Below are 20,374 nucleotides of genomic sequence, written 5' to 3' on the forward strand. Positions count from 1 at the left end.
CAGTACAAAAGGTGGACCAGACTGTGCGACACAGTGGTGGCCAGGATCGGGTTGGGTTACCGTTACCTGTGGCAGGTGGCTTCTTGTTTTGTTACATCGTAGGCCACATATTAGAATTTTAGTTTGTTTTAGATGTAATATACTTTTTAGGGTTACTGCTGCGGGGCGTACGCGGCCCATGCCTTGTGGCTGGGTCGCTTGGCTCCTTAGTTAGATCAATACCCTTTTTCCCCCCGAAGTGGCAAGGGAAGTAAAAAGGAGACAAAAAAATGACGGATCTCCCAATCTCTCAATCAGGTGCAAACTCTGTGAGCAGGAACTGGGGCATGATCTCCAACACTACATCACCGAATACCCAGTTATCGGACCATTCAGATCCGTTGGCATGAGGTACCTGGAGCTTTGAAATTACTATATTCACTCTCGTGTTCTTGAGGATATCCTCACAGTGTACCCAAAATTTGTCAGTGCCGGCTACTGAACATATGGCCCCGTATGACTTACCATACTGCAAGTTGTGGACTTTTAGTATCACTGTTACTTTATTCACTCTTGTATTCGTGATATCCTCATAATGCACCCAGAGTTTGCCAGTGCAGACTACTTATCACATGCCTCTGTATGACTAACCATCCTGTGTGATGGGGATTTTTAGCATCACGTAGCTAGCTTTTTAACACACTGTACTCCCCTTCATATAGTCTAGGGTAGCTGCACAAATGCAGATGTACCTAAATGTGTTAATAAAAAAAACTGTCAGCCATAGATTGGAGGCCAGATGCCATTCCAAATTTTCAACAAAATTCATTATTAAAAACATTAGCGTCAATAATGTACAGTTTTATCAATTCAATTATTGTAGATACCGGAAAGGGTAAATCATACTTCAACAATTTATCAAATAATTATAGTAAATCATCCAAAGGACGTTTGTGAATAATGACGCTACAACAAGTAAGTAATTATCAAAAGAAGGCACCAAACCGGGAAGGCTATGTAGCACCATCAAATGTGCGGGATAATCAGAGGGCGCTAAATATCACCAAGGATGCCAATACGAGAACAAAAACGCATAAGGCGAACGACATCAAAAGTATCTGAGTCGCCAAGAATTCTATCGAGGGACAAGCGACCACGGGGGACAGTCGGAAAACAAGACACACGCTCGTCCTGGAAGTCACGACATTCAACAAGGATATGTACGACCGTAAGAGGGACAATGCAATTTGGACAATAAGGAGCAGAGCGGCGCTCCATTAAGTGACCGTGGGTTAAACGGGTATGGCCAATACATAACCTAGCCAGAGCCGTTTCCCACCGCCGGTTACGGTGGCAGGAGGAAGGCCACTGGGACACACGACTCTTAAGAGTACGCAGTTTGTTACCAAGAACAGAAGACCAACAACTCTGCCATCGGGCAAGGATGGAGGCATGAATAACTGGGTAAAAGTCAGAATAAGGAACACCTTTATGGGAGATGGGACAAGTGCGGATAGCGTCCTTAGCGGCAGCATCCGCACGCTCATCTAAAGAGACACCAACGTGGCTGGGAATCCAGCAAAACGCAACCGACTTAAATTTACTGGAGATAAGAAACAGCCAATGTTGAATCTCGATGACCACAGGGTGGACTGGATTAAAGGACCCTAAAGCCATGAGGGCACTATGAGAGTCAACTGCTACCATGAAGGAGGATTGCCCCCGGGAAAGCAGGAGACGAAGAGCATAGAGTTCGGCTGTGAAGATGCTAGCCTCCGGAGGAAGGCGACACATATAAGTGTGGTCAGGAAAAACAACAGAGTAGCCCACACCGTCAGCAGACTTTGACCCGTCGGTGAAGATGGGAACGGAGTGGGAGTGAGAAGAAAAGTGCTCAAGGAAGAGGCGTTTCAGAACTGTAGGAGGGGTAAAAGCTTTAGTGATGCGGGTCAGAGAAGTACAAAATTTGGGAAGGGGGACCCTCCACGGGGGCAAGGAGGGAACAATATGAGGAGAAACATTAGTAAGACGAACCGAAAGAGAATCTTGTAAGCGAGACAAACGGACAGAAAGAGGAAGGTGGTGAAGAGAAACAGGAACTACAGGAGGGGTATAAGTCAAAGCAGATAGAGGCGAGAGTGAGGATGCTGTAAGGATTGCGCAAGATAACGAAGACTGTAGCGATCACGGCGATCCTGGAGAGACAGAAAGCCAGTGTCAGCGTACTAGCTGAGGGTAGGAGTTGAACGAAAAGCACCAGAGCTGAGGCGCAACCCAGTATGGTGCAAAGGATCAAGACGGCGAAGAGTAGAAGGAGAAGCAGAAGAGTAAGCAGGGCAACCATAATCGAGCTTAGACAGGACGAGAAAGGAATGCAAATAGAGAAGCATGTGCCTATCCGCTCCCCAAGAAGTATGGGACAAAACCTTAAGTAGGTTAAGGGCCTTAGAGCATTCAACACGGAGGTAAGAGACATGGGGCGACCAAGACAAACGAGTGTCAAAGAATAACCCCAAAAGCTTTGTAGAATCTTTGTACTCAAGGGGATGACCATAAAGTGACAAAGAGGGACGAAGAACGACCCGCTTCCGAGTAAAAGTCATGGCACAAGTCTTAGTAGTAGAGAACTTGAAGCCATGATCGGTGGCCCAAGATGACACGGCATCAATCCCAAATTGAAGCCGCCATTGAAGGAGAGGCGAATCATCACCTCGACAGCAAAGTGTAAGATCATCAACATAAAGAGCGGAGAAGATGCCAGAAGGAAGGGAGGAAGGGAGACCATTGAGGGCAACCAGAAAAAGAGTAGTACTCAGAACACTACCTTGGGGCACACCTTCATACTGCCGAAAAGAGGCAGAGAGAGTGGCACCAAGCCTGACTCGAAAGGTACGACGAGAGAAAAAGCTTTGAAGAAAGAGAGGGAGATTACCTCGAAGGCCAAAAGAGCAAAGTTTCTCGTGCATACACGAGCGTGAGAGGGTAGGGTGGGCTTCACCCCAATTGAGGCAGCGAGCCTGGGGAGAAGCGCACTCGGACTTAGAATGACTATCGTCCTCACACAAGGGGCACAGATACACAGTACTGGTGCATTTGAGGACACCGTGCCCGAACTTCCAACACTTATTGCATAGTCTAGGAGAGGGAATGTACTCCTGAACGGAGCATCTGGCACCAGCAAGAATAATAGAGAGCGGAAGGGCCCCTACTATCAAAGGTGATTTCTACAACTCGAAGGGGCTGACGGCGACGACCACGAGGGGGTCGAGTACACGTGTCCACCTGGAGGACAGAATGGCCTTGGGCTTCGAGGATATGTTTAATATCCTCATGGCAATCTTTGAGGTCCCGAACACCAGTTGCAACATGGTATGGGAGGAGAACAGTGCCAACACTGGCGTTTAACCGAGCGTTTTTGGAGACCCGAATAGGGGTCTCTCCAATGCAGGACAAAGCGGCTAAGCGAGTAGCTGCATCCTGAGAAGGAGCAGCGACGACACGCGTACCGTAACTGGTGGAGTTAAAAGTAACAGAGGCATCTACTGAATCAACAAGGTGTTTATGGAGGGAGAAATCGTCAGGAAGAGTAGAATCCAGATGGTGGAGATAAAAGTATTTAGCCCACGTAGCGGGACCAAACAAGGCGTTGTAAGTAGTATTATGGGAAGGGATCGTGCGAGTGCGGCCGTGGCGGGAACGGCGTTGAGAACCCCCGGAGTTCATGGGGGTAAAAGGTGCAGTAGTCACAATGAGAGACGGAGCCGTGCCAGGGGACGAGGTGGTCACCACTGGGGGCTGGGGACTCGACCCTACCACAGAGGAGGGAGGGGAGCTGAAGGGAGTAGTCAGGTCATCGGGGCCCAATGCAGCAGGGGCTACAGGGCCCGGTCTTCCAACACAGTCCGACTCGGGGGCTTGGTCGCCCGCCCCACGAGCCTGAGAAAGTACAAGGGAAACATTATCAGCCATGAAAACGAGGAAAAACTTTCATTCACGAATGTGCCCCCACACCCACCATGGAGCCACAATTAGAGGCAGGACACCCAACAAGAAGCTATCGCCGATCTTGCCGGGGCCCCCTAGGGGTGCGTCGTGAGTATACGCCCCACAAACGCCACCTTAAGAACCGTGAGTCCGTCGAGAGCGGGTTCAGTGACGAAAGGAGGATTGACAATAAAAGGTTCCCTTCGCTCGAGACGTTGGGTACTACAGTTCTACGGGTGCAAGAGTATGCCTCCTCAAACACCCGAGCGTCAAAACAAAAGAAGGTCAAAAGAATGCTCAAAACAGGCAAAAGGTCGGCAGGAAATGACAATTTGATAGAAGAAGAGGGGGGGGGGGGGAAATGAAACATGAGTAAAAGGAAAAGGGGCCTGGCAAAATTGGTAAAGGCAGCAGCAGGAGCATAAGGCTGCAAAAGGACAGAGGACTGACCTACGGAGCATCACACTCCGGCAGCTGCCCACCAAGCCCCCTCACGGCGACGAACCAGACAGTGACGGGAGATGCTACAGCAAAGTTAACCATTTTAAAATCACAGGGAGTCTTTCTTTTTACTTAATTTATCAATTAAATCAACATTATTTATATCTGAATTAGAGACCTTACCTACAATGTAGTTTTAAACATTGCACCATACACCATGCCTTTGCATATAATAATGTCGACAATTGATAAATTAATTATATTTTTCCAAATTACAAAATCCTTTAGCTATTTCAACACTTTATATTTATTGTAACGCTGAAACTAAAGGTCATAACCAAGATCAGTAATGTTGGTGTCTTTGTCCAAGATTGTATCACACACATTGATCACAAAAAGATATTAAGCATGTGAAGTCCAATCACTGTTTCTATTAAATTATCCGGTTTATGCTTAAGTTTAATTTGTATACCACTGCACTCATTTCTTAATTGTTGATTACAATGATCATATAAATGTTTTTTTTCAGTCAACAAGGTGCCTGGCTTGGCCTAGGCTTTCCTATTTCCCAAGATGCACATTTTCTTGATTCTTAAGAGTATTACAGTACTGATTATAATTAAGAGTATAACAAACTCCTACAAATAATATCAATGAAAATGTGTTAAACCTTCCCCCTGATAGGTGATCAATTGGACCAAATAACACTCCCACTTAGAGTCGGTGACTTAGGTATTACCAAAGCAATAAAGATACCATTGCTTGCATTCGACCAGTGCTGCGAGAGAATTAGTGAAAGATCCTATCAGAGTACTTAAGAGACTTCACTGGAATTCGTGATTTTAAGTTCACTGAAGGAGCCAGCCAGTGTAGGCTACAACCTCCGAGGCATGAAACCTGTTTGAAAACTCTTTCACTTCGACCAACGTTTTTAAATTATTGCCAACAGACCCACTGGGTCTGTGCCCATTGCCTCAACAACGCAGGAGGCAGTTTCTGGGAAAGACAATGTATGAATTATCCTTGGGCAAGCCCCTCGTATTTTTTTCTTGTTAGCTATTCCAAGTTCTTCCTTGAATACCTTTCTGAAGCACTGGGCCCTAAGTATCGCATGCGCCATGCCGCACCTATCTTCACTGAAGGCCTGCGCATCTGCGGCTATGAATCCGCAGAACAATACGGCCACCATGGTCGCATGTCGTAAGTCGGACGGAAAGATTTGCTAGGCATGAATCAATGACATTAACAGGTATATAAATATAGTGTGTGTGCTTACCTATTAATGACTAGGAGGAAGAGCGGTCTGGCTCTATATCCCCCGCCTGCTAGGCTTATTGTGCCTGTTGCGTTATAATCTATTTTGATGATCGAAATCTTTGTCGAATCTGGCCTTAACGTTGTGGGTAGAGGTGGCTTCCACAACTTTTTCTTTCAGGGCATTCCACATTCCACAGTTTATCCACTCATTTGTGTTTCCAGTTTCTACTTATATCCTCTCGTCCTACTTCCTCTCAATTTAAAAAGGCTATCCTTGTCTACTCCCTCAGTATCTTGTATGTGGTGATCATATTTCCTCGTTGTATCTGTCGATTATTTCAGTATTGCTGGTCAGGATATCTCTGGTGTGTGCCTGGTTGTGTGTTAAAACGGTGTTATCATAAAAAGTACAATCGGTCGCGCCTGATTATGCTCTGCCTATATATTTTTAGATCACTGGGGTAGGTCCCCCTAAAGTTGGGCAGGTAAAGGTGAAGTTAGACCCAATTTAAGGTCTTCAGTTTGGTGCTGGGAGAGTTCTTCGTGAGCAAGTTAGGAGCACATGTTACTGCTATATATGTTACTGCTATACTGCTATATATGTTACTGCTATACTGCTATATATGTTACTGCTATACTTGTATAGTAGTAATAACATATACTGCTTTTTTGTAGTATATGGTGTGTTGTGTTTTCTGTTTAGTGCAGGTAAAGGATGCGTGCTCTATATTATGTCTGGATTTTTTTTTCATCTATCTTGTGGGACGTTGAAAAGAAATTAGTGCAGAAGAATATGTGGGACAAGTACTGCAGTGTTAACCTCTTGAATTAGAGGTTGGTCAATTTTCTTTTCATGATCTCTTCCACATAAGAGTTAGAGTATCCGTTGTTAACAAGGACCTTCCTCACTGCTCAGTTACTCATCAATGTGTTTCCAACTGGAGCTGTACGAGCACGGTTGATGTAGGCATTAACCACACTTCCCTCGCACCGGTCAGAGCACTAACTACTAACATTGAAGCACACTCCTGCGATAGTTGCCTTAGTGCAGACTGAAACAGGAGATTCACAAATACCTTTCGCCGACTTTTACCTCCAGCAAATAATAGTAAAATCATCTTATCTTCATTCTCCATCTCATAAGTGAAACTAAGCATGGAACTTTACTCAAAAGTTTTTTTAAGTAGCAGCAAGAATTCCATATCTGGTGTCCACAAGAAGATATCATCAACATACCTTCAACAGATGCTAGGTTTAAGGTCCAGGTAAACAAAGACTTTTTGTTGACCAGACCACACACTAGAAGTTGAAGGGACGACGACGTTTCGGTCCGTCCTGGACCATTCTCCAGTCGATTGTCCAGGTCCAGGACGGACCGAAACGTCGTCGTCCCTTCAACTTCTAGTGTGTGGTCTGGTCAACATACTTCAGCCACGTTCTTGTGACTCATCTCCTGCAAACAAAGACTTTCTTCACAGAGGTACTCATACATTATTTTGCAGATCATCAATGAGAACCCGTAGCGACACCAGCCACGCGTCAACACACGAGGGCATCAGGGGTTGAAGGAAGGTTCCTCCTTAACACGGGCGTCCAACAGCTGAACAAATCCTCAAGGGCCGTGACGAGGGTTCGAACCTCCTCGTCACGGCCCTTGTGGATTTGTTCATTTGATGCATCACGCTATTGTGATCTCTGCGTGTTCGGACAGTTGGCAAAGTGCTGTGTGATCTTAAGAGTATAGAGTGGATCCTGTGTTGATAATTGCCGCCCTTCTTGTGTTTCTGTCTCTGTTATTTATCAGCGCCATCTTTATATTTCTTCGTTTACTATTCTCACCACAAAAAAGCGATAAATGACATCAATAATTGACTTAATGCAACATTTATGACCTAGTGCAATTATTGATCAACTACAACAATTATAGACCTACTACAATAGATATAACCTACTACAACAATCACTGAATCATCGGCGTTGTTTACCTTGACATCGTTGATGGTGTCTTGAAATTCAGTAGAGTGCTTGGTGAGTGATGCAGCAGGAGTGTATTCACTCACCGTCTGTGTTGTCCTCTACCGCCCACCGGTAAAGTAGGAAACGTCTTGGCGGCCTTTCCCCGCTGTTTAGGGCCATGCATATAAGCTAGAGGGGCCCGGACGCAAACGTTAGTGCAGTCTGAGACCCTTCTCGGGCACCGACAGAGCCTCTCTCTCTCTCTCGTGACGAGGATCGTCTTCCGGATACGGTACCTTTCTGGAGGAGTGTGAGGGAGGGTGGTGGTGGGTCCCTGTCTCAGACGCCTGCCGACCGGCGGTTGCTTCGCCCGTCAGGCGTACTCGCCACTATTGAATTCTTCGTTATTTTAACTGATTACCAGGTTGATACTTGGTTACCTGGTTGATACCTGGTTACCTGGTTGATATCTGGTTACCTGGTTGATGGGGTTCTGGGAGTTGTTCTACTCCCCAAGCCCGGCCCGAGACCAGGCTTGACTTGTGAGAGTTTGGTCCACTAGGCTATCACGTGTTTCTTACTTTGTGACGAAAGTTGGGTTACAATTTTTTCACGGCGTACTCTATAATCTTGTGACACTTTCGTAAAACGTCCTTGTGTTTGGTGGATCCTAGAGGGCTCCTTAGACCCGAGTCGAACTGCATGCAGGCCTGCCACGACCCCCGAGCAGTCTGTGGGACACCGACACGCACTCCTAGTGTCGATATCTTTACCTCAGGGGACTAAACAACTCTCAAGGTGTGACTTGGGGGGAAACAGTGTGGCTGAAAAACGCCATGAACAATATGTTATGGACGTGTGTGTGTTTGTGTGACCGACAAACACCTTAAGTCAACTATTATGTACGAGTGAAAAACGCTTCTATAATTTCCGACAACAGTTCACACGGGATTTGTTGTTGGTTGACGGGTGACGACGGGCGAGTGATCGGATATGCCCTGGAAACACAAACCAAAACTGTCTCTATTTTCCGCTTGTTACAACTTGTAATAAAGTTGTTACTTCTTGGCTTAACGTGTTTATGACGTATTAAAACGTTGTGACAACTTGCTATATTGGTTGTTATAACTGGTGAGGAGGTGTTAAAACTTGTTCGAACGTTGTACCAACGTCGTAGTTTCGGTGTGTGTTTGGCGGGATATATATGCGCCCTTTCACACGCTTTTGTTTGTAAATACGTTCACGCGTGTTTAACACTTGTGTTTGACGAAATGAATGAGACAAACAAACCAAGATACATAGCAAAGGAGAGAGAGAAAAAGAGCAAAAGAAAAAGGATTGAAAGTGATAAAAGAAATAAAAGCAAAACAAAAAAAAAACGGTGTTTTTTTTTCGTCAGTGCTGAGAGGAACAGATGCTGGGACAGTGTGAGACAGATGCTGGGACAGTGTGAGACAGATGCTGGGACAGTGTGAGACAGATGCTGGGACAGTGTGAGACAGATGCTGGGACAGTGTGAGACAGATGCTGGGACAGTGTGAGACAGATGCTGGGACAGTGTGAGACAGATGCTGGGATAGTGTGAGACAGATGCTGGTTAGTGATCTTGTGAGATGTTGGACGACAGATGCTGGAAGAGAGAGACAGATAATGTCGGGAGAGACAGTGGTATTTTGTGTTGGACTTAAGACCAACCAACCTCTGGAGGGAAATTAAGGCCACCACAATACCTTACTGACCACCAGCAAGTATACTTTAGTCCTGAACATTAAAAAGTTAACTCTCAATGTATATACTGAGAAACGCAATGCGCTTCTCGTTGTACATAAAAAATGATAACGTATCATCGACAAGTCTTAGACAGGTCGTAAACATATCGTACAGGTCGAAAACCTATCATAGACAGGTCGTAAACCTATCGTAGACAGGTCGTAAACCTATCGTAGACAGGTCGTAAACCTATCGTAGACAGGTCGTAAACCTATCGTAGACAGGTCGTAAACCTATCGTAGACAGGTCGTAAACATATCGTAGACAAGTAAACATATCGTACAGGTCGTAAACCTATCGTAGACAGGTCGTAAACCTATCATAAACAGGTCGTAAACCTATCGTAGACAGGTCGTAAACCTATCATAAACAGGTCGTAAACCTATCATAAACAGGTCGTAAACCTATCGTAGACAGGTCGTAAACATATCCTAAACGTTTGAGCAAAAGGGAGGAACAAGCTCCGAGGAAAAATGACACAAGTAACAAAGGAGCACAACGTTCATAATTCAATACAATCTCCAAGAGCAATGCAGCAGCTGATGGGAGCAATGGAGATGTTATATGCACCAAAACTAACGTAGGTGATATTCTACAACAGAACGACGGGGTCGAAATGACCCAGAACTCCAACAGAGCGACTGGTAAAGCGGCCAAGGGTCTAAATGACCTCCGCAAGCATGATTGAACCGAATCTAGATGCCTGAGGTCACCGCTAGTGTCGAAACTAAGAGAAGGTACCGCAAATCAGTCACATTTGGCAACCCCAAACCGAACACCGATTTCGTAAACAATGAGAATAGAGGCATTGTTAATCCCATGGAAGCCTATCACTCATTCCACTTCCCCCCCTCCCACCGCCCCCTTTCTCCAGAGGGCTCATGGCGTTGAATTAACGTTAGCTCAGTACTGATAACCAAGATATAACGTCAATTGACGTTAGCTCAGTATTGATAACGTAGATACGTCAATTCAAAATAAAAATAAATTGTTCCAACCTCGATTTAATTAACGTAGCGTCAATTACCAGGTTTGTGTATACTGTATTTTGTTCCATATTACTGAAACCCAGAACAAGGAACTGTACAAAGAACTATAATTTATACAATAAGTTGCTTAGCTAATAAACACTTAACTCCAGAGGTGATCAAAAATGACTCGGGATCTATATCTATAGATCCTGATTCTTGGGTGGGACGAAACCGGTTGGGCAAGTTTTGTTTTAGCTGTAGAGAAAGACTCTTAAGTCTTGATTGTCCTTACGGTCAATATACCGTTTCTTTATTTAAACAAAATGTTATATCATGGTTACCCTCTGAATAACAAGAGAAAATTTCCCAGAAGGCACTGCGCTTATGTCGCCCAATTGAGGTCGCTCTCTGACGCTGTATACACACAAGTTTTGGGGCCCTTCTCAGCTACAGCCCTGGCAGTGACGACAGTTTTGGGGCCCTTCACTGCTACAGCCCTGGCAGTGACGAAAGTTTTGGGGCCATTCTCAGCTACAGCCCTGGCAGTGACGAAAGTTTTGGGGCCATTCTCAGCTACAGCCCTGGCAGTGACGAAAGTTTTGGGGCCCTTCTCAGCTACAGCCCTGGCAGTGACGAAAGTTTTGGGGCCCTTCTCAGCTACAGCCCTGGCAGTGACGAAAGTTTTGGGGCCCTTCTCAGCTACAGCCCTGGCAGTGACGACAGTTTTGGGGCCCTTCTCAGCTACAGCCCTGGCAGTGACGACAGTTTTGGGGCCCTTCTCAGCTACAGCCCTGGCAGTGACGAAAGTTTTGGGGCCCTTCTCAGCTACAGCCCTAGCAGGCAGGTAGGTACCGTCACAGACAGGTATCCAACCCACGGTACCTGTGTGACGCCTGGTCTTCCCCGTATACCTGGAGTGGGTTCTGGGAGATCTATTGCTCCCCAAGCCGCGGCTTGAGACCAGGCTTGACTTGTGATAACTTGGTCCTAGAGGCTGTAGACTGCAGGGGCCCGTAAGGCCTCCCATACCTACCCCCATTCCGGTTGGCCCGGTCCCTTAGGCTTTCCAAAAACACTATAAATAATTCCGTTCATGAGACATTGTCCCCAAGATGAGAAACATACATATGAACAATGTGTTCAGTATGTTCAAGTTAATGTGACTATCTATAGCTTTTAACTCTTTTTTAAACCCTTGTTTAGTCCCCCGACCATCCAAGTGGTTGGATACCATTCCTTCACTCTGTCCTATCCCAGATCCTTATCCTCATATTCCTTCCAAGTAATTATTAAAATATCCCTTACAAGTGCCATAAAAGTCTAATGTCTTTGCGCTTTCCCCTGATCTTACATCTTTAAAACTTCAGGCTAACCTTAAGCAAAGTTTAATCCCTTAACAATACACACACACACACACACACACACACACACACACACACACACACACACACACACACACGTAGAGATGTGCACCCAATCTTCCTTACTGAATAAATATCCTAATAGTATACATATCAATGTATGATTTATATTTGTTTCATTACGTGATTACTAAAGTAAAAGCAATATGTTCTCTATACACAAACACTAGCTAATCGTCTCATTAAATATAAGTAAACCTCCCGAGAGAGAATACACACACCATGGCCGTCCTGTCCTCTTAAAAAGAACGTCGCTTTTGGCCGTTTGCCAGTATGGCCGAATATGGACGTAATTTGAAAATGAAAAAAAAATGAAAATAAATTTGGGATTTTTTTTTCAACAACAGTAAGTTAAGGGTCCTCTGATAGGTTAGGTGGGCAGGAAATTCTGTTAAAGTTTTAAAACGGTATGAAAAACGTTAATGAAAAGTTTCCCCTTCTAAGCTTGCCGAGTAAGCCGGACGACGCCAACAGAAAACGGAACAGTACGTCACTTTTGTGAGTCAATTTCATTTCAAATTACGTCCAAATTTGGCTCGTATGCATAGCGCGCATACGAGCCAAAAGTGACGTTATTTTTAAGAGGACGGGTTGCATCATCATATAGTTTACTTGATATACTGCTCAATGCAGTTCTCAAGTTTGTTTAACTACGTGTTAGTTATCCCAGTAAAATACCAACATAGTATACACGACAAAGCTGTATGCTAGTACTCCTTCCCTACACTCCTGAGTGTATTAAAACACCAACTCAATACACACAAGGAATTTGATGTATTTCCAGCTTTAATCCTTTTAGATACACAGCCAAGTATGTAAAATCTTTGAAATACCTATAAGTCATTTTTTATACAAAAGCAGCTGTGTACGAAGCATGACCCGCCCGTCTTCCTAAGGTTTTCCAACGTCAAGAAACTATTAAAGTGTCCTTATCCTAACCTTCCAGAGGACCCAAAACAGAAAACGGGGAAAGTTTGTAAATTTCGCGAGCCGCTACCATTTTCAAGTACGTCAGTTTTTGGCCTTAGGTAGAGTATACGTCAAAATGCGACGTTCTATTAGGAGGACGGGTTGACGCATGAGAGCACAGGAGAATATCATTGTCGACAAAAATGACATTATTACAGATCCAAAAATTATACCAGCACAAAACTAACAATAATATAATATAATTTTAACAAATATTCACATTACTTCCAGATGTAATTTGCATTTTTAAAACATCAACAATTAAATCTCTGCTTTAGCAAGAGATTAGAAAGCCTAAAGACCAGTTCTGTTTACCTGTCTGTCCCCCCCGTGTTCAGTCAGGACAAACTCCCATATCCCAGACTTTTGCTACCTCTGTAGTAATTACTTTTGTGAGAAAAAAGTACCTATTTTTGGTTGGGGGGGTCGCCGTCCCCCCCCCGTCTCGCCAGGCAAGCTGGACCTAAGCTACTCTATCCCTTTGAGATGTATTTCTTTCTTGTCTCAATAAACATACTTGAACTTGAAAATACAACTGGATGAGCACCAGCCAGTAGATGAGCAACTGCCAGGAGGTAGCCTAGCCGTAGCCTAACGTCTAGTAATCTGATGGGCTTATTGGTTGACCTATAGATATGTGTGTGGCTCTTCCTGCATGTATAATGTATGATGTATGTATGTATGTATGATGATATAGCAGTGTGGCGATGCATATGATGGTATAGCAGTGTGGCGTATGATGATAGATGATATAGTTTGTGTATATTTCCTTTTGTCTTATTTGTATTACATTTGGTTAAGAAGTTTATTAATGTGCTGAACTGTATGTTCTGTATTGTGCACTGTATGCCATGTACTGTGCACTGTATGTCATGTACAGTGACACGGTACATGACACTGACACAGTACATGACACCGACACAGTACATGACACTCTATGTCATGTACTGTGCACTGTCAAGTACTGTGCACTGTATGCCATGTACTGTGCGCGAGACATACGTTGAGAAACAACAGTGAACCATTGTGTTGTTGTTAAAGATTCGCTACCTGGAACAAAAAACTTCCAAGTAGCACGGGCTATGGTGAGCCCGTAGTGAACCCATTAATTGTAACACTTACCTTCTACCCCCAGGCCTTCAGCTGGCGACGATGAGTCGACATGAGGAGTCCGCCGGGACCTGCCCGGGGCTGTTCGACCAGATGATGAACTTCCTCACACTCGACATTAATGAGTGGAGCGGTGAGGTGGGTGTCTTATGAGTTGTTGCTTCTTGGGTTTAGGCGTCGTGACACTCCGGATCGTTGAACAGGTATGCCAGACGGCGGTGTCAAGACGCAGGTGCGTAAAAATCGCGTAACGGAACGTGTTTCGGCGGCCGCCACGTGGAGGAGATAGACATCTTGACGTCCGCTCGTCGTCGAGGTTGAGTCAGGAGTCCGGGTCCCGGATTCACGAAGCAGTTACGGGAGTACTTACGAACGTGAACATCTTTCCTCAATCTTTGAGGGCTTTGGTTATATTTATTAAATAGTTTACAAGCATGGAAACTTCCCAATCAACTGGTGTTATTGTTATAAACAGCCTCCTGGTGCTTCGGAGCTCATTAACTGTTTAATAATTGTAAACAAAGCCGCCAAAGATTGAGAAAAGATGTACAGGTTCATAAGTGCTTGAGTAACTGCTTCGTGAATCTGGGGGTCTCTTGAGTGTGCTAACCAGCACGTCCTCGTTAACACTGACCAAATGCTCGTTAATCTGGCCGCCAAATGAATGTTTATAGATGAAACACACTACTCACTGCTAGTGACGTTCCAGCTCTTCTCGAACTTTTAATATTCGTTCACTTTTAATAACTTTAAAAGTTATTAAAAACTGAAATCGCAACACTGTAAATGCTTCGCCCAAGTACTACAAATTCATATAATTGCCAACAACCTAAACACTGAACTTAACCTAATTTAGGCCTAACTATACAAAATTTCAAATTCTAATGTTAATTTATATATGAGACAATACTTATTTTGAATAAACTACGATGTATGGACGAGAATATAGAAGCCTGAGGACAGCTTACTAGGCTGCGTCCGAATCCCAAGATGCATTCCTAAATTTGACAAAAGTACATTTTATAAAAAAAAAAATATAAAGTATCATTATTATATATCAGAAATTTGTGCACATTTAGGCGTACGTTAGGATAGGCGCTAAGGTTCTATTAGCAAGTATTTATATTAGTAGTACGTGAAAAAAGGGAATTTGTCTGAGACAAATTCGAGCGTCAACAGTTGCGCGTCGTGTGTAATATGTTTATCATTGAAAAAAATGGGGTTTAATTTAAAATAAAATCATATATAATCATAGTTGCCGTTCTCTATACTCCCCATAACTATTGTTTTCTGCCTTCAGGACATCATCGACTGGGCCAAGAGCGTGTGTTCCCGTCACGGCATCGACCATCACAGCGTGAACCTCTTCCTCTTTCGGAGCTTCACTGGCACCCAGTTGGCCAGGCTTGGGCACCGGGAGCTGAGTGCCATCGTCGGCAACGCCTATGGCTTGGTTTTTTACAGCGAACTCCAAGCGCTGAGAAGCTGGCGTCGAGGGTCAGGTGAGCCCCCCACCAGTATGTTGTGGTATAGGGGGGAATGTTGCTTCCTTCTCCCCCTCTCCCTGTCCAGGGAGGGATATGTTGACGTCGAGGGGGTTCTCCCACGGTGGTGCGGGTTCTCCCACGGTGTAGTTTTAGTCCACACAAGGAGGAGGCGTTCAGTGCTCAGCAACTATAGATGTATCACTGGCAGCAATGTTCGCGAGACAAAATTATCATAACAAACCCACAAATTTTTTTTCTCCATTTGTTACTGCGAGGTTGACACCCCACGCTCTCAGCCCTGAGCGTTCTGCTGATGATATGTTGTTCACCCTTTCCGCCAGGTGGCATCAGCCACTGGATGACTACAAGGTCAACAGTGTCCTTGCACTGCAGATGTACTCATTGACAGAGTACAGCGCTATATTGACTGCTGACGGACCTTCAAACGCTTGCATCTCAGGCACTGTTCAACAGCTCATAAGGGACTTCCTACAACCACGGACTCTATAAGTAGGTCCAGTGGAACCAGTGAACCACTTAATGGAACCAGTGGACCACTGGACAGTGGTACTAGACTGGACAGTGTTCATATTTGGACGGAGATACGTGGGAGATCAAGTGGAAGGACAGAATTACAAAAAAAAGCTTCGGAACACGGCTGTTCCCCCCTGGTTCATGCAGTACCTTGTATTATTATTATAACTTAACAATATAGGAAGGTTATTCACAATAAAAACTAGTAAAAAAAATTAAATAAATTAGTTTCTAATGGGCAGGCTTCAGATGAGTTATGGTACGATAGAAACTCTTAGCATTGGAGAGAGACAGAAAGATAGAGAGAGAGAGACAGAGAGAAAGAGAGAGAGAGTGAATATTAACTCATAATCTGGTGCATCACCACAAACTACATACACCTGTACCCATTCAAGGCACAACCACCCCATCAAGCAGCGTCGACGTCGCCCCCTCTACCCCCAGCAGCACCACCAGTGATGGCGTGGCTCCGACAGACACGGAGGAACTGTTCTCGTGGTTGGACGCCCAACACTCCCCGCTGCCCCAAGGCTCCCCCTGGAACCAGCTGCTGGAACGAGACGACCTGCAAGATTCCCTCATGGCGCCTCTGTCACGGGACATGGGAGCCATGAATATTGGTAAGTAACGAAGAAACTTCTGCTAGGCTACCTAGCTAGTTTCCTAGGCTACCTAGCTATTTTACGTGTGTGCAAGTCTCATAGCTATTCTTGCATCTGGGGGCTGAAACTGTACAGGAAGCTCTTAGTTATTTATGAAGAGTACAGTCGTGAGAGGAGTACATCCTTTAAGTTGCGTGTATCTTTGAGTGGTAAGTAAATTCCAGACAACAAAAATGTTTTAGGTTTTACAAACTTGATGGAAAGACTCAAGGAAAACCCCATATATATTGAATCAGCTTCCCAACTGTATGAAGAGGATTGTAATACACAAGAACTCGAAAAACCGTATATGGCCAGCAGGAAACAACTCAAAGACTTGATTTCCTTTATGTATTTGGAAGGTAAGTGAGCACGGCAGTAGAAACACCGCCTCCCGGTAATGACTTTCATCAAAAACGCCACAACTAACGAACCCATTTCAGTAACGCTGAATATAGGTGTAACGGGGAAGGTGCCCTTAGATAATGCACCTAAAAGTCTCCCATGTTTGTCTACTGCGAAGGCTGAGAGAGGATGGGAAGGGAAATTACGAGAAATAAGCACTTAGTATGATTTCTATAACCCATGGAAGGGGATATGAGGATAAGACAGGCGCTGGGATATGAGCACTAGAGGTAAGGAACGGTACCAAACCTCTTGCACCATTGGGGATCGAACGTCGACCCTGCAAGGTGCCAAGCCATCGCTCTATAGAGACTCGATAAGGATCAATTTGTAAAAGCTTTTCATTTTATTAATTTTGTATTTTTCGATAAATCACTTATATGCTTTATTTCGTTTTGTAAGTCAGCTTTCTGTGAATGTTTCAGTAACTGTGAGAAGATATAATGTAACTTGATATGCACATTGATATCACAAGTACATGATATATCCACGATAAAATAATGGTTATACAATGGAATTGAACCTGCGTCTCTGGATTCCATTGTATAGCTCCAATATTGTCATTTGCTTACCTTTCAGTTGGCGGGGCTCATAGCAGCGAAATTGGCGAAACTACTGGTCCATTTGGCGGAGATGCCGAACCAACTGGCGCATTTAGAGAAATGGACAACAGAGACACATACAGTGAACATTGTCGCACATTTGGCGAAGCTGCTGGGGATTATGGTTCTGGCGTTGTCGGTGGCGATTCCTGTGCCGGTACAGTTGGCGAACATGGCGGAATAGGCGGCGGACTTGCCGGTGGAGATCCTGAGGGCGTGGAAGACGGCCGAGAAGAGGACGTAGAGCGGTATTCGTGGGCGTTGGACTCCCTAACGACGGACTCCAGGGGCAGAAGTGCGTCACTTTTGATTACGACTGGTATCACCTTGCTTAAACAACGGCACCTTAGCTAAAGCCACTATCTTCTTCCTGTAGCAACCTTTCCATGAGGGAACAACCACCCCCTGGCTGTACAACATCCTTCCCCATGAGGAAAAACATTTTTTTTGTTTTTGTATATTTTAAGAAATGTGAATTGTTGTGATGGCGAGCTAAGAATTGTGCACTCCAAGGGTTAAAAGCCCAGTAGTTGCTGAATACTCACACTTAAGTTCACAAGCCTTGCATCGCTAGTTCCCTCCTTCCCCCATTCACGTTTAGACATCCTAAACTAGCCCCTTTTTTAAAAAACCACTTCTATATCATTTATGCTTTTACAATTCCATCTTTAATGAAACTAATGTAGCTTATTTAATCCAATCATTAGTTCAGAGTTAAACAAATTCAACTGAACCCTGCCATTAGTTATTATAAATTAAGCTTATGCAACCATTCTGTAAGATAAAGACACTTAAGAACAGAATAAAATTGCAGCATGTCTGTTTTTCCTCTAGTGTGTCTGCAACCACTTTAACTGAACGTAACGATGTCGGTCTCTGCATGCAAGTCGGCGTTCGATTTCCCATGGTCCTAATGGTTGGACACCATTCCTTCCCTCCGTCCTATCCCAGATCCTTGTCGTTATATCCCTCCCAAGTGCTGTATAGCCGTACTGGTTCAGTGCTTTCTCCTGATAATTACCTAACTCATAGCTAAAAACCTTATTTAAATTAGCTAACTCGGATGATATAACAGATAATTCCTATCATCACCATCCCTAGCTTTTCAGATTTGTCAGGAAGGAGAAAACAACAGAAACCTTTGTCAGAAGCTAACATCTCGCCCATATCCCCCACAGTGAGGGGACCCATAGTGTGGGAGTTCCTGGTGCGTCTGCTTGAGAACCCAGACTCTAACCCGAGTCTTGTCATGTGGGAGAACCAGCACCTGGCAACCTTTCGTCTGGTCAAGCCTCAGCTCATCGCCAGAATATGGGGCACTAGGCTAGGAAATCCTGATCTGACTTACAACGATTTTGCCCGAACTCTCAGGTGTGTGTGTGCGTGTGCTAGTAGGAACATGCTCGGTTCCTATCAGTTCCCACAGTTTTCTTATAAATATACATAAAATTGTGTTGTGTTAGTTTCAACGACTTTCGTTTAACTTATTACACTTATTGACGGTTCTAACACTGAAGAAGTTCTTTCTCTCATCTCTGAGACACATTTGATTCTTTAGTTTCCGTCTATGACCCCTTGTTACGTTGTTAATAGCTTTGAATAATGGTTCTTCCTCTACTTTAATTCCACTTAGAATCTTATATGTCGTTATCATGCCCCACCTATCACTCAACTCCTCTTCATGTAACGAGATAGTTCCCTCCGTCTTTCCTCGTAGTTCAAGCCCCTCAGCTCAGAAATGGGCCTTGAAATATTTTCGGAAATTTTCTAGTTTTGATGTGGTTTTTTTCCAGCTGAGGGTTGCAAGTTGAGGCTGCAGAGACGTTGGCCAGTTTAGTACATAACGCTGTCATTTTACTGCTGTGCATATCTGGCGTTAGATTTAAAGACACGTAGACTCTTAGATTGTTTTCTTTCCTGATGCAAGAATCTGACTGGCTATCATTGAATGCTGTTTAAAAATTCCAAGATCAATTTGCAGGTTATGTGTCTTCCCTCTGTTCTGATTCTTCTCGTTTGTTTTACATTGACTGCAGAACATTATGGGCCCCAACACCGCCCCTTGTGGTACTCCACTCATACCCCTCTCTTCACTTTCACTGTAACCCTTTGTTTTCTTCCCGAGAGGTACTCTCTTACCCACTTAACGAATGTTGACCAGACCACACACTAGAAGGTGAAGGGACGACGACGTTTCGGTCCGTCCAGGACTATTCTCAAGTCGATTATTGAGAATGGTCCAGGACGGACCGAAACGTCGTCGTCCCTTCACCTTCTAGTGTGTGGTCTGGTCAACATACTTTAGCCACGTTATTGTGACTCATCGCCTCCACCTAACGAATCTTTCCGATACACCGCCTTCTTCTTTAGTTTGAGTTCGAGTCTTATACCAGACAGAATCAAATGCTTTTCAACAGTAAAGGAATATGCAGTCTGTCCAGCCCTTCCTCTCTTTCTTGTTTGATTTATGCGTGTTTTACTGCTGTGTGAATCTACATATAAACTGAAATAGAGGAAAAAGGCAGGCAGGCAGAATTATTTAAATAAATCATTTAGAACATAATATTAATAACAATATATTAATAACAAAATATTAATAATCACGAAACTAATAAAATAATGACAATACTGACAATGATAATAATAATAATTTGCAATCTTGCTATGAATAATTTCAGTCAATATGATTGTGTTCAATGTTTCAGACACCATTATAAGACCAGAATCATTCTCTCCAGTCCGGACCGACAGCTGGTTTATGGTCTAGGACCGAAGGCTCTCCAGTACTTTCAACAACTAAGAAAAAGGCAATGATAAAATCAGGTGAAACACAGAGAAAAATAAGTA

The 20,374-nt window shown here is 44.2% G+C and overlaps 2 protein-coding genes across 3 annotated transcripts in view; one reads left to right on the top strand and one right to left on the bottom strand.

The window, feature by feature from the left end:
• The window catches only part of Sgf11 (SAGA associated factor 11kDa), a 76,059-nt gene extending 62,055 nt beyond the window's left edge, over positions 1–14,004 (bottom strand). Inside the window, exon 1 of the mRNA XM_069323659.1 lies at positions 13,871–14,004. The gene's annotated coding sequence lies outside the window, so the exon portion shown is untranslated. The remainder of the gene's footprint in view (positions 1–13,870) is intronic.
• LOC123757168 (ETS-related transcription factor Elf-3) lies at positions 13,893–20,369 on the top strand. Of its 2 annotated transcripts, XM_045740620.2 has the most exons (6): positions 13,893–13,996; positions 15,159–15,360; positions 16,275–16,499; positions 17,505–17,822; positions 18,706–18,898; positions 20,233–20,369. In XM_045740620.2, the coding sequence occupies exons 1-6, from the start codon at positions 13,901–13,903 to the stop codon at positions 20,339–20,341; spliced, it is 1,143 nt and encodes a 380-aa protein (XP_045596576.1). In that variant the 5' UTR covers positions 13,893–13,900; the 3' UTR covers positions 20,342–20,369. The 2 variants fall into 2 exon arrangements, with proteins under 2 accessions (XP_045596576.1, XP_069179758.1); XM_069323657.1 differs by lacking the exon at positions 16,275–16,499.
• Positions 20,370–20,374: the final 5 nt, after the last annotated feature.

The sequence above is a fragment of the Procambarus clarkii genome, chromosome 13 (genome assembly GCF_040958095.1).
Source record: "Procambarus clarkii isolate CNS0578487 chromosome 13, FALCON_Pclarkii_2.0, whole genome shotgun sequence".
Lineage (NCBI taxonomy): Eukaryota > Metazoa > Arthropoda > Malacostraca > Decapoda > Cambaridae > Procambarus > Procambarus clarkii.

Bases quoted from the DNA above. Each gene is read 5' to 3' on its own strand.
- LOC123757168 (XM_045740620.2), top strand. From the start codon at position 13,901: ATGAGTCGACATGAGGAGTCCGCCGGGACCTGCCCGGGGCTGTTCGAC. The intron at 17,823-18,705 runs GTGCGTCACTTT...TATCCCCCACAG, and splicing joins GACGGACTCCAGGGGCAGAA to TGAGGGGACCCATAGTGTGG. The intron at 18,899-20,232 runs GTGTGTGTGTGC...TCAATGTTTCAG, and splicing joins GATTTTGCCCGAACTCTCAG to ACACCATTATAAGACCAGAA.